This window comes from Carassius carassius, chromosome 10 (genome assembly GCF_963082965.1).
Source record: "Carassius carassius chromosome 10, fCarCar2.1, whole genome shotgun sequence".
Taxonomy (NCBI): domain Eukaryota; kingdom Metazoa; phylum Chordata; class Actinopteri; order Cypriniformes; family Cyprinidae; genus Carassius; species Carassius carassius.
The window spans coordinates 6,722,371-6,735,794 of NC_081764.1; the positions used below are offsets into that span (position 1 = coordinate 6,722,371).

At 39.1% G+C, this 13,424-nt stretch overlaps 1 protein-coding gene across 2 annotated transcripts in view; it reads right to left on the reverse strand.

Annotated features, from left to right (window-relative positions):
* Window positions 1-13,424, reverse strand: part of LOC132151643 (contactin-4-like) — a 148,379-nt gene that overhangs the window by 84,538 nt on the left and 50,417 nt on the right. For both annotated transcript variants that reach the window (XM_059559899.1, XM_059559898.1), the window contains exon 4: window positions 7,159-7,254. In XM_059559899.1, the coding sequence (XP_059415882.1) occupies window positions 7,159-7,254 (96 nt within the window). The remainder of the gene's footprint in view (window positions 1-7,158; window positions 7,255-13,424) is intronic.

Here is a 13,424-nt window from a genome sequence, read left to right on the forward strand (position 1 = left end):
TTGATCAAAGAATAGAGGTTGGTTCCAGTTTGTAAATGAGGACTTTTTTAAAGGGATAGTTCAAAGCCGAAATTTATGTAGCAATTACACCAGTCTTCGGTGTCACATGTTTCTTCAGAAATATGCTGACTTTGTGCTCAAGAAACATTTCATAACAAAAGAAAAAAAGAGAAAATAATACTTTTTCATTTCAGGCTGCAAAGCAACAAAATGTGATTATTTTAAAGTGGGGTGATTCTTTTGTATACACACGGTATGTAACATATTTTAAAGACAGTCTTAAGACAGTCCATCTTCAAAATACTTTGTAAAAATGCTATTATAATTATACATCCACAGAATCACTTTTTAGAACATTTGTCCACTGTTCTTTGCTGGTAGAATGATCTTCCCAACCCTATCCAAAATGCTGAATCCCTTAAATATATTCAAGAAACTGCTGAAAACTCATCTCTTCTGTCAGCACTTAACTGCATCCTGCTGAGAAAAAAAATCTTCTTCTGTGCTTTAACTATTCCTAAATCCCTCCTTGATCTAGCTTGTACTATTCTTAATGACGTCTGAAACTTTGCATTACTAGAGCTTCCCATTTTTATTGCCTCTTTGTGATGAATATCTTGTTGTATTCCTCATTTGTAAGTCTCTTTGGAAAATAGCATCTGCTAAATGAATAAACGTAAATGTAAATGTAAGATTGCATTCTAATAATGACACTAAAAAGTTGTGACCTAGTCTAATCATTTTTAAATGACCCTCCAATCTCCATTTAGTTTCTCTCTAAGGAGGACCATAACTACTACACGAGACTGTCACCGAGTGCAGCGTTTACTGTCTGGCCTTGTGTTGACAGTCGTAGTAAGAACCGAGAAAATGAGAACCTGAAAGAGCAGGAGAAATCAGAAAACAGCAGCAGTCTAAGAAGCACTTCGCTTAAGGCCTCCAGAATATCGCATCTTCTTTTCTCCTAACAGGACCAGACAGAGTGCACATGTTCTGTTCTCTCATTGCCCACATGACTCTGGGGCAGATGCCATCATGCCCATTGTTAGCGCGAGTGCAGAAAAGAAGTGATTTCAGCGTTCGCTACACCTGAAAGGGCCGAACTCCATTAGCAAATGGAGGTCAGCCACATTAGATTCCCACACTAAACATAGTTATTGAGTAATACGGAAAATAGGGCTGAATGATGCGGACAGCATCTGAATGCAGAGAGGCTCTGAGGCTGAGGTGGAGGTAGCAGCCGCTCAACTGCTTGTGCGTGACTGATCCGACCTGACTGCGGCAGCACAGAAGGCTCGATTTGGGTCTACGCTGTAATTTCGGTGAACTCCTGAAGTTAGTCGCACACACAAACATTTACTCATACCCAAAATGCCAAATCCAGCGATGAGGAATATGCATCTCATAAGAAAGCTGCCAGCTCTGATCACATGCAACCTCTAAAATTCTCTTGTATTCTGTGGTTTATGCACGTGCAAGGACATTGGATGGTAAAACAAGTAATGGAGGACAAAAGACAAAGAGATGACACCTTGTTGAGCCTTTGTGGTGAATCTAAAATATCCAGAAGCCAGGAGCTGCTCTATAATAATAATTATTATTATTATCTCTCCATTAAAACACTTTGTCCTTGGCTTGACTGCTCACTTGTGTCTCGTGCACAAGATATCCTGCAAAGGAAGCATCACTGTACAATTGCTCATATTTAGGATAACAAAAAGAACAAAATTAACTGTCACCAGTTGCTAATGTAATAGTTTAAATTGACTTCAAATATAAAGAAACCAGCTTCTACTGTAAACATGTGATATAATATAAAATAATATGAAATTAAAAAAAAAAAAAAAAAAAAAAAAAAATCTAAAGCAAACATGAAAAATAAAGCTAAATAATTGCAGTAAACATTGCTGTTGGGACAAAATATATTTAAAATATATTTATAATTATATTTAAATTATAAAAACAATAATGAAATTATAAAATTGACAAAGATAGAATAAAAAAACTAATAAAATAGAGACAAAACTATTTTATTTTATTTAAAATAAAATAATAAAAATTAAGTTAAATTAAATTATTCAGTAACCACCCACCTATCAACAGAATAGCATCTATACAGAACACCCTGGCTACCAAATAGCAACCTGCAAATTCTTATTATTAATAAGCTGTTGCACTATTAAATATACCACAGGTCCAATGCAATAGATGTAAACTTATTAAATATGATTTTGTTTGGTGACTGCTTTAAGAAATTTCATTTTCAGACATAATGCAAGGCAGGCGGCGCTAAGCACAGCTCCTAAGTTCCAGTCTCCTAAGCCTCAGCCTTGGAACCTAGCACATAATCAGTTGTTTTGTTGTTGGGAATGAGTGGCAGTGTATTCCTTCAGGGCTGAATTTGTTTCCCACAGGATTGTGTACAGGCAAGGAAGAGTGGGGGGGGGGGGGGGCTGTTTGTTGGCAGGAAGCCTTGGGGACATCATAATGTGTGACTTGTGTCCAGCGGAGAGGGACACACTGTTTACTGACACCTAGACAACAAGGAGAGGGGCTTTGAAGTTGTTGAAATGTTTCTAACCTTTCTGATACTTCATGCAAGCTTTTATGTGCTGTCATTCATACAAATGTATGAAATACTAAACATAATGTTTCAGATACTAATATAAGCAGGATAATTTGTATATATAAAATATAAAATATTGTCATCTCATCTTTTCACCCAAATTGTTAGTATAATTTTAACGGTGGGAAAACATTAGATAAAGGCCTTTTCAATAACATGACATTTTATCCTAAAATGCTGGGGAACAATGACAGGTTATTTGTAAATTTTGATTTGTATAACTGAAACAAATATGATTACCAAGACATTTGCTCCTCATATAGCTGATACTGAACACTTTGAATCGCTCTGTATCAGACTTCAATTAATATATTCCCAGCATGTCCAGATGTTAAGAAGAGGGGTTATGATAAAATACCCTCTGAATGATGACTTAATAAGCCCCCATAATGCATGGTGCCAGATTGCTCCTCATTTATTCACTGATCATACCGATATAGAATCTTATGCGTTCAGGCTCCTTGAGTGTAATCACCAATCAAAAGAGCTTCATGGCATTTTAAAAACGTTCATAAAAATTGTATTTTGTCACTGCAACTTACATTTGTTACCAAAAAAAAAAAAACAAAAAAAAAAAACAGACAGGGCAAAAGTCACTACAAGAAGTCACTACAAAATTATTACATACATACAAAATACTTATATATATATATATAATTTTTATTTTGTTATTGAACATAGTAAAATATTATTATTAAAATATTATATATTTTATAAATTTAATTATTATGAATATTTCTTATTTGTTCTTGTTTTGCCAGTGTTCTATCTGTATAATGTATCTGCATGCATTTGACTTCAAAAAATTAAAAGGGTTTCTGTAGGTTTTATGAAGGTCAATTTAAGTAAATTAATGGGAACATAATGTCTCTCTTTAAATGTGTTAAATATGTGGAGGGAGCACACAATGAGTTGTATTAGGAACATTTCAAAGTTTGAAAATACAACTTCCTACCAATCTCAGTTACTTTTGAATTCAAATTCAAGACTTTTTAAGACCAGTAGTAACTCTAAATTAGGAATTTAAAGTCTGTAATAAAAGCTAAATTGCATATTTTCTTGATAAAAGTGAAGAGGAAATACAATGATGGTGTTTAAAATCATATTTAACCTGTCTTCAAGTCTGCCCTTCAACCAAACAACATCAACATTATCAGCAAACTCAACTCATATCTTTGATCTTCTACCAGATTATGATCTACCAAACAATTAGCTCTCCACCCGATGAGAGGATCACGGGAATAAAAATGCAGATAATGTGCAAGATATCATCTGCTTCCATTTCATAGTCTCAGTCACAAGCGCTTACACATGTATACACACTCGCAAGGTTTGGTACGCTAATATATGCTCACATTGCTGCACATGGCCACACATCTCATCACATTTGTATTGGTGCAGCATAAGAGCCAGCAAACAGATTCTCCTCCAATCACACCTCAATCCTCTCTTCTCGCCTTCTCCCTCACCAGTGGATCATATACAGCTCAATCAGCATGTGCAAGTGCATCCGCGGCATGCAGCGGGCGGCATAAGGAAACAGGGGGCCAGCTGTCTTCTCTGCCTTATGCTTCCCCTGACAGTTGCTCTGGCAGGCAGGGCCCTGCTCCTGACGAGAGGTTCTCTGCAGCATATGAGTCCTCAAAGCTGTAGCCAGTCATTCAGACCCTGAGTGCAGAAGGTAATGAATAGCACTATGCTGCGATATTCATTCGTTACTGCGCCACCCACTGACAATGCCAAGTCTGACTACGGAGGATGCTTGGGGGAGAAAGAGATGGATGGCATAAATGATCAACGTCATCATCAGCTGTCACAGAAAGTCACTTTTCCCAAAGCAGACAAGAACCGGAGACACACATCTTTAAAGTGTATCGATGTCGAAATACTACAGCATTAATTATTCATGACTAAATGCTATTTTATGAGCCGTTCCGGACCTATTACGGCTTGTACAATAAAATCTTGGGTGATTTATGTACGCGTGAATCAGTCCAGCTGTACAACAGATTTGTAGTCTCTACCAGGGTTGTCATGATACCAAAAATCCAGTAGACAATACCAGTAGAAGTGACATTTCATGATACTTAATATTAGTTCAGCAAAAACAAATGATATTGTACAGACTCTCATATTAATATTTAATATGACTTACATCTACTAGAACAATCTATATGAACTAAGTAATATTATTGTATAAACCATTAAATAAATAAATAATTGTATACATAATTGTTGTCAAATCCAATACAACTGTATGTTAAGAATGTTGCTGGCTCTTTTGTAAGTGGATTTGGATAAAAGCATCTTCTAAATGCACAAATGTAAATGTAAATTAAAATGTAATTATTATTATTATTTTTATTAAAAAATACCATTCAAAGTTTGGGGCCTGAATTTATTTGGTCAAAAATGCAGTAAAAACAGTGATATTGAAAATAATGCTTTTACAGTACATATTTGCAAAGTGTATCACAAACTGTTTATTTGCATGACATGAGAAATCTGATAAACTTGAGCATATGCAGTTTTCTGAGCATTCAAAGTCAGTCCGATAATCTTAAGGAACCAAATGTAGTCATTACTTGGTACTACCAATAATGTGAAAAACAGGTAGCCTATTGTTACATTTTTTCATATTTTAGCATCAACTTGGTACCTTGGTGTTTTTTTTACATCGCTAGCCTCCAACATATGAAAGATTCAGGCAAATTCTTCGTTTTTTCTTTTTAAAGTTAACAGAGAAACTCTTGCTTCCTTTCCGAGCTTTTCCTTCCACAGTTCCAGAGACAAGGACATAATAAAAGTTAACATACAAAGGCTTCTTTCTGTATAAATCCAGACATGCTGCACTTGTCAGACAGTCTCGTACTCCTGTACTCTGTTTCCATCTTCTATGAGTCAAAGATAAATCACGCTTCAACCTCAAAATGAATTTTCGTCTAAATTATGAAGATGGCTGAAAGGAAGCGACTTTCAGAAAATCACATCACCAAATCCAAAGACAACAAGTTTTTAAACGAAAAAATAAATGTGGCATCTGGAGTAAACAGATACTGTTAAGTGATTCATATCATATTATAATGTTGCTGTTTCTTAACCAGCCTCTGTAAATGGGCAATACTAAAAGTATGCGTACACAATATGTTTAACATACTATAAATGTTATCTGTTGGTTACTTTAATCTATTCTACATTTTATTACAAAGAAATGCTTTCAAACTGCTAAAAAAGGGGCTCAGTTCAATTTCTTCAACAAGACAACCACACATTTTACCAGCAAATGAACTAATGACACATATCCAACACTTGCATAGAGAAACAAATCAGCATTTGTGAATAAAAGACCATCTAACATCACTACAAACACATAACATAATTATCTATAAATAAATAGCTCATCAGAATTTTTTTTATAAATAAATCTGAATTATACCATCTGTAACTAGCTGGGAGAATATTTGTCTAATCTAATTTCTTTGTTGCTTTGCCACTTTCTGTAGCTGCAAAATTTAGAAAGCAGTCCCCTTTTAAATGCAACACAACCCACTCATCTGCTACATTTCGGAACATATTATAACAGTTATTTCTGGTCACCCAATCTGAATTGATTTATAGATTTTTTTATTTATTGATTGATCTATTCCTAAAATAGCTCAATGCATGCTTTACTAGCATATAATCTTCTTACAATTGTTAGCTCTACCCGCTCTGTAGAGCTTGATGCTAATCTATTTGATATCAGTGTCTTTGCAATAAACAAGTTCAATAAGCAAGAAGTTATGATTTTACCATAGCCTGTGATTTCATCACTGCCCACGCTTTGTTTTGAACATCTTTGAAATCATTTTGGAATCTGTTCTATATTTTTTCAGATTTTTTTTTTTAAACCACCACTTCACAATGTCAATTAGCTCACATCACAAAACTACGAATGCTTCGGATCCTTGCCACTTTTCAAAAAGGCCACATGAAAAAGCACCTTTTGTGCATTAAGCGCTAACAAAGCACTTCTTCTAACAAGCAACACAGTTGGCATCATTAATAAGCAGTTAAATCACATGCTGCTGGAATAAATTGATAGAGGCCATCAAAGTGATGGCAGAGTTAATGAACATTTCATGGAGGAGGTAGAGACATGAGATTTGGCAGAGAAACTCTAGGAAAAATACACGGGAGGAGCAGCCCAGCATGGATCAAATGCTTGATGCTTCAGGGTCTTTATGTAACTCAGGAAGAGAGCGGTTCTGATTTATGGCTTTCTGACCGACATCCCTCGCTTGGTATAGGGAAGGATGCTGCTTGACGCTACAAGGAGGCAGGTGAGGGTGGAAGTGGGTTTGCACACAAACAGCTCTGTCTCTGGAGGGCAACTGGGCTTGCCTACACATGCTGTCAGAGAATTGAGAGATGCTGATGGGATTATATGATCCACATATTGGATAACCAAGTGCCGAGAGACTGCCAGAGGCCCTCTCCTCTGGAAAAATTAGGTATAAATGAAATATGAACGAGTGAGAAGTAATACTGACCTCCAGAGTGAGGGGGCGGCCCACAGAGAAGCACCACTCCTTGTCCTTCCCGGACAGACACAGAATTCCGCTTGTGGGATCTGAAGTTTTCCAAATCTGAAAAAATGAAGATTAAACAGAGAACAGCTTTACACTTATGCAAAGATGGGCTGGAGACTAATCTAAATATATACAGCACATTCAAGGTGATTGCATTTTTCTTCCTAAAAACGATTTTATGCCACAATCAGAAATCCACACACCAAGTTAAAGCCTTGAGGAGAGAGTATACAGATGTGGTAAATAGCCTTCAGTTGGACTGGGGGCTAAATCACCACCCACTGTGCCTGTTTATTGAAAGAGTTCTTGCTGACTCAGACTAGAATAAATGAAAAAAAAAAGTTTGAGGATGAAAGTTAAATTCAAAAACAAGGGGCCAAAGAGACTGAGGAACTGGGAGAATGTCTAGCACATATTATTGACATTCATGGCATCTTGCTGTGTTTTGAAAATTTTAGTGCAACTGGATTTTTATACTCCACCACAATGCTTTGCTACTGTATGTGTTCAAAGTGGATTTTAGTGCACTGCTATTCAGTTGCTAGGGTTTTCTAGGAGGTTTCAAAGGCACATTTAGGAAAGTCTTTTCACTCTGTTCCTATTTGGTAACAAATTTTACACAAATTATGATTACAGTGGCAGATTACCAGTTAATAAAGCATTTTAACTTGTACCATAGTCCATGATTTGTAAAACACACTCGCTGGCGCCGATAGAAGATGGCTGCCTCCATGACGTGCTCTGCAGTTGTTTTTGTGTTTTTGTTAGTTTGTCCTGTCTTTAGTTATATTCCTGCAATCAGTTTCACCAGGGACGAATTGCTGGACATTCGGCAACACACATCTCCCGATATATAACCGGTTTTCGACTATTCTGATGTTTTGCTGGACATTCTTGTCGGCTGCGCGGCTGCGCTGATCACACGCTTCAAAAGGACGCGCAGACGGGGAGAAAGAGCTGGCGCGCTCGTGAGACTCAGAAAACGCGGATTTTGAAGTCCGTTGCCTAGCATCCATCTGGCAAATCTCCGCTCTCTACCCAACAAAACGGACGAACTGCTTCTGCTCTCCCCGACAAATAAGGATTTCTCACACTCTGCTGCTCTGTGTTTCACGGAAACTTGGCAGAATGACGCCATACCAGACAGCGCGCTTCACCTGCCGGACTTTCAGCTGTTTAGAGCGGATCGCGAAGCAGAATCAACGGGGAAATCGCGCGGCGGCGGGACATGCTTTTACATCACTGAATGGTGGTGTACGGATGTAACTGTGTTAAAGAAGATGTGCTGCTCAAATCTCGAAACACTCTTCATTAACTGCAAGCCGTTCTATTCGCCACGGGAGTTTCATTCGTTCATTCTGGTGAGTGTTTACATTCCTCCGCAAGCGCATGTGAGCTCAGCTTTGCAGAAACTCGCTGAGCAGATCACAGAGACAGAACAACAACACCCGGACTCCATTTTAATCATTCTTGGGGACTTTAATAAAGCCAATCTCTCCCGTGAACTGCCAAAATACAGACAGCACATCACATGTCCCACAAGAGACAGTAATATATTGGATCACTGTTACACAACAATAAAGGATGCATTTTACTCTGTTCCACGAGCAGCTTTGGGACGTTCTGATCACCTTCTGGTTCATCTTATACCGACCTACAGGCAGAAACAAAAATCAGCTAAACCTGTATTAAGGACTGTAAAAAGATGGACTAATGAAGCAGAGCAAGATTTACAAGCTTGTTTTGACCTCACTGACTGGAGTATTTTTGAAGCTGCTGCCACCGATCTGGATGAACTCACAGAGACTGTAACATCACATATCAGTTTCTGTGAGGATATATGCATTCCTAGCAGGACTCAACTAAATTATAACAATGACAAACCGTGGTTCACTGCAAAACTCAGACAGCTCCGTCAGGCCAAAGAAGATGCTTACGTGAAGGGGGACAATGTCCTGTATAAACAGGCTAAATACACACTGGAAAAGGAGATCAAAGTGGCAAAGAGGAATTATTCTGAAAAAATAAGGACTCAGTTCACTTTGAACGACTCCGCATCAGTGTGGAAAAGTCTAAAGGAGATTACCAATTACAAGACACCACCCCCCAGCACTGTGGAGAATCAATGACTGACAGACGATCTGAACGAGTTTTGCTGCAGGTTTGAATGAACACCCATCACCTGCCCTGAAAGCCTCCCCACACAACCGTTCACACCATTCACAACTCCTGCAACCCATCCTGAACACCTCTCCAATCAACCGCTCTCACCATTCACAACTCCTGCAATCCATCCTGAACACCTCTCCAATCAACCGTTCACACCATTCACAACTCCTGCAACCCGCCCTGAACACCTCTCCAATCAAGCGCTCTCACCATTCACACCTCCTGCATCCACCCTCTCCCCCACACCTGCAATTCAGATAAGCGAGGATGTGGTGCGCCAGGTCTTCCGGAAGCAGAAAAGGAAAAAAGCACCAGGACCAGATTGTGTTACACCAGCCTGTCTGAAATCCTGTGCTGAACAGCTGGCCCTCATCTTCACACAGATCTTCAACAGATCGCTGGAACTGTGCGACGTCCCTTCATGCTTCAAACGCTCCACCATCATCCCCATCCCAAAGAAATCCAAAATTACAGGACTAAATGACTACAGGCCTGTGGCTCTAACGTCTGTAGTCATGAAGTCATTTGAAAAACTGGTGCTGGCCCACCTGAAAGACATCACTGGACCCTTGCTAGATCATCTTCAGTTTGCCTACAGAGCAAACAGGTCTGTGGACAATGCAGTAAACATCGGACTGCATTATGTTCTGCAACACCTAGACAGACCGGGGACTTATGTGAGGATCCTGTTTGTGGCCTTCAGCTCGGCCTTTAACACGATCATCCCAAACCTCCTCATGCCCAAACTAACTCAGCTCTCCGTGCCCACCTCCATCTGTCAGTGGATCAACAGCTTCCTGACAGACAGGCAGCAGCTAGTGAGGCTGGGAAAATACACATCCAGCACCTGTACAATCAGCACCGGAGCTCCACAGGGCTGTGTTCTCTCCCCACTGCTCTTCTCCCTGTACACTAACGATTGCACATCTAAGGACCCTTCTGTCAAGCTCCTGAAGTTTGCAGATGACACCACACTCATGACGAGTCTGCTTAGGTTAAAGAGCTGGCTGTCTGGTGCACTCTCAACAACCTGGAGCTTAACACGCTCAAAACAGTGGAGATGATCGTGGACTTCAGGAGAAACCCCCCTGCACTTCCCCCACTCACCATCATGAACAGCACTGTGACTGCAGTGGAGTCATTCAGGTTCCTGGGCACCACTATCTCTCAGGACCTGAAGTGGGACATTCACATTGACTCAATAGTGAAAAAGGCCCAGCAGAGGTTGTACTTCCTTCGCCAGCTGAGGAAGTTTAACCTGCCACAGGAGCTGCTGAAACAGTTCTACTCCACCATCATCGAATCCATCCTCTGCACTTCAGTAACTGTCTGGTTCAGCTCAGCTTCTAAATCGGACCTCAGAAGGCTACAGAGGGTAGTCCGGACTGCTGAGCGACTCATCTGTACAACACTCCCTTCTATTCAAGAACTGTACTTATCCAGAGTGAACAAAAGGGCTGGCAAAATCATTTTGGACCCCTCACATCCAGCACACTCCATTTTTGAACTGTTGCCATCTGGTCGACGCTACAGAGCTCTGAACACCAGAACGACCAGACACAGGAACAGTTTCTTCCCTCAGGCAATCCATCTTATGAACACTTGACAATAACTGTGGAACACACCACACTATTTATATTCATATACACTACACTTATTTATCTAACATACATACTTAGGGTACACTTAAATTTGCACATAATATACATGTACATACATAAATGCTAATTGTAATATACCTGCCATACATTGTCAATTTGTATATTGTCATTCCTTACCCACCTATTTGTATTTTTTTGTATTTTTTATTCCTATTGTGTTTTTTGTTCTGTCGCTGTTATGTTGCACTGCGGAGCTTCTGTCACGAAAACAAATTCCTCGTATGTGTGAACATACCTGGCAATAAAGCTCATTCTGATTCTGATTCTAAATGAATACATTTTGATGTTTGAACCACATAACCAGCCTCAAATGTATTGCTTTTCTGTAGTAAATCTGCTAAGTAGCCCACCTTGTTCACCATTTCACTTGTGACGTGAAGAAAAACGAGTCACAATAAAAAAGCTGTTTTTATCCCAAGTTTGCTTTTGTTAACACTTTCATTAAGTTTAAGGTTTGGGTCAGAGTAGGTGATACATTACGGAGGTAAATCAGTAGCTAAACTCTAGAGGTTGTTGATCTGAATGTGAGAACTTGTCAAATTAACATTTGTATTTGTAAATTTTTAACCCAATACATTTGTAACTATTAATCTGCAACTTCCTATTCAAAATGCGGGTGTTTTGATCATTGTCAGTATGTGCAAATTGAAAGAATCAGCTTTTCACATCAGAGCTGTGAGTAAAAATTTCAACTTACAAATACAAATGTCAATATGAAAAGTTCTCACATTCAGATCAAAAAAACTCGTGAGTTTTGCTACTGTTTTACCTTCATAATACATTGTTTTCAAATATAGAGCACAGCATTAATCTTTTAGTGCCACATTTACTGGACTTTTCATTTCCAAATTTCCACAATTTGTACAACAAGATATCTTAAAGGGATATCTATATTATTTTGTATGACTTTCTCTCTTCTCTTCTCTTCTCTTCTCTTCTCTTCTCTTCTCTTCTCTTCTCTTCTCTTCTCTTCTCTTCTCTCTTTCTCTCTTCTCTGGAACACAATTATTTAATTTAATCTGCCAAACTTTTATTATTATTATTATTATTATTATTATTTGTGGTGTGCGTTTCAGTGTATAATAAATAATATACTGTATATAATAATATATATAATAAAATAAATAAAATATATAATACAATATAATATTGTAGGGGAAGTCGTGGCCTAATGGTTAGAGAGTTGGATTTGCAATCAAAGGGTTGTGAGTTCGAGTCTCGGGCCGGCAGGAATTGTGGGTGGGGGGGGGAGTGCATGTACAGTTCTCTCTCCACCCTCAATACCATGACTTAGGTGCCCTTGAGCAAGGCACTGAACCCCCAGCTGCTCCCTGGGCGCTGCAGCATAAATGGCTGCCCACTGCTCCGGGTGTGTGTTCACAGTGTGTGTGTGTGTGTTCACTGCTCTGTGTGTGTGCAGAGCATGAATTCTGAGTATGGGTCACCATACTTGGCTGAATGTCATGTCATGTTTTTTTTTTAATAAAATTCAACAGGTCCACAGCACAGATATTTTGGACAACCACTGATTTTCAATGCATGGACAAAAACGATCTCCAATATATATATTGTGACGAGCGGGGCCGAGGGACGTGGGAGCGAGGCCGGTGGAGTGATTGGAGATGAACTACAACTGTTCGACCCGCCAGTCTCGAGGCCCACGGAGGAGATGGAAGGATATAAAACTGGAGCGACAACAGTGAAGGACGAGAGAGGACCAGGCCTGGGCTTTATTTTAGGTTTTGGTTTTATTTTGTGCGCATCAGTCGTCCGTGAGGGGCTGATGCGCTGTTTTGTATTTATTTTGAATTATTAAAGTTTCATTTGATTGTCCGCCGGTTCCCGCCTCCTTCTTCCCGATGATTACGAAGGTTTTATCATTACACACACACACACACACACATATATATATATATATATATATATATATATATATATATATATATATATATATATATATATATTGTTACATCCTAAGACGTATGTCATTGTTGCTGTTAATACTGTGTATTAACTCCATATGTAACTGTGCTTCATTGATGCCTGACATCCTGTTGGGAGTTGTAGTTTTTGCTGGTTTTCCTCTGTTCCTCCCTGTCCTCTCACAGAAGACCTAATTGATGTCACCTGTTCCTCGTCAGAGCTGTGGAGAGGAGCTTGTATTTAAACCGAGGGAACGGACAAAACACCAGAGAGAGTTTGGCTGGTCTGTTTTCCCAGTTGGTGGTTTAAGCAGTGGTGCTGCTTTAAGAAAGCCTGTTGTATTTGATTGCTATTGTGTGATCAGGGCCTGTAGTGTATCTTCAAGACAGCCTGTTGTACTGGCTGTAGTGATTAGAAATTTGTTTTTCTTTTTTCTTCTGCCTGCAGACGCAGTAAGGAGGTGGGTGCCACTTT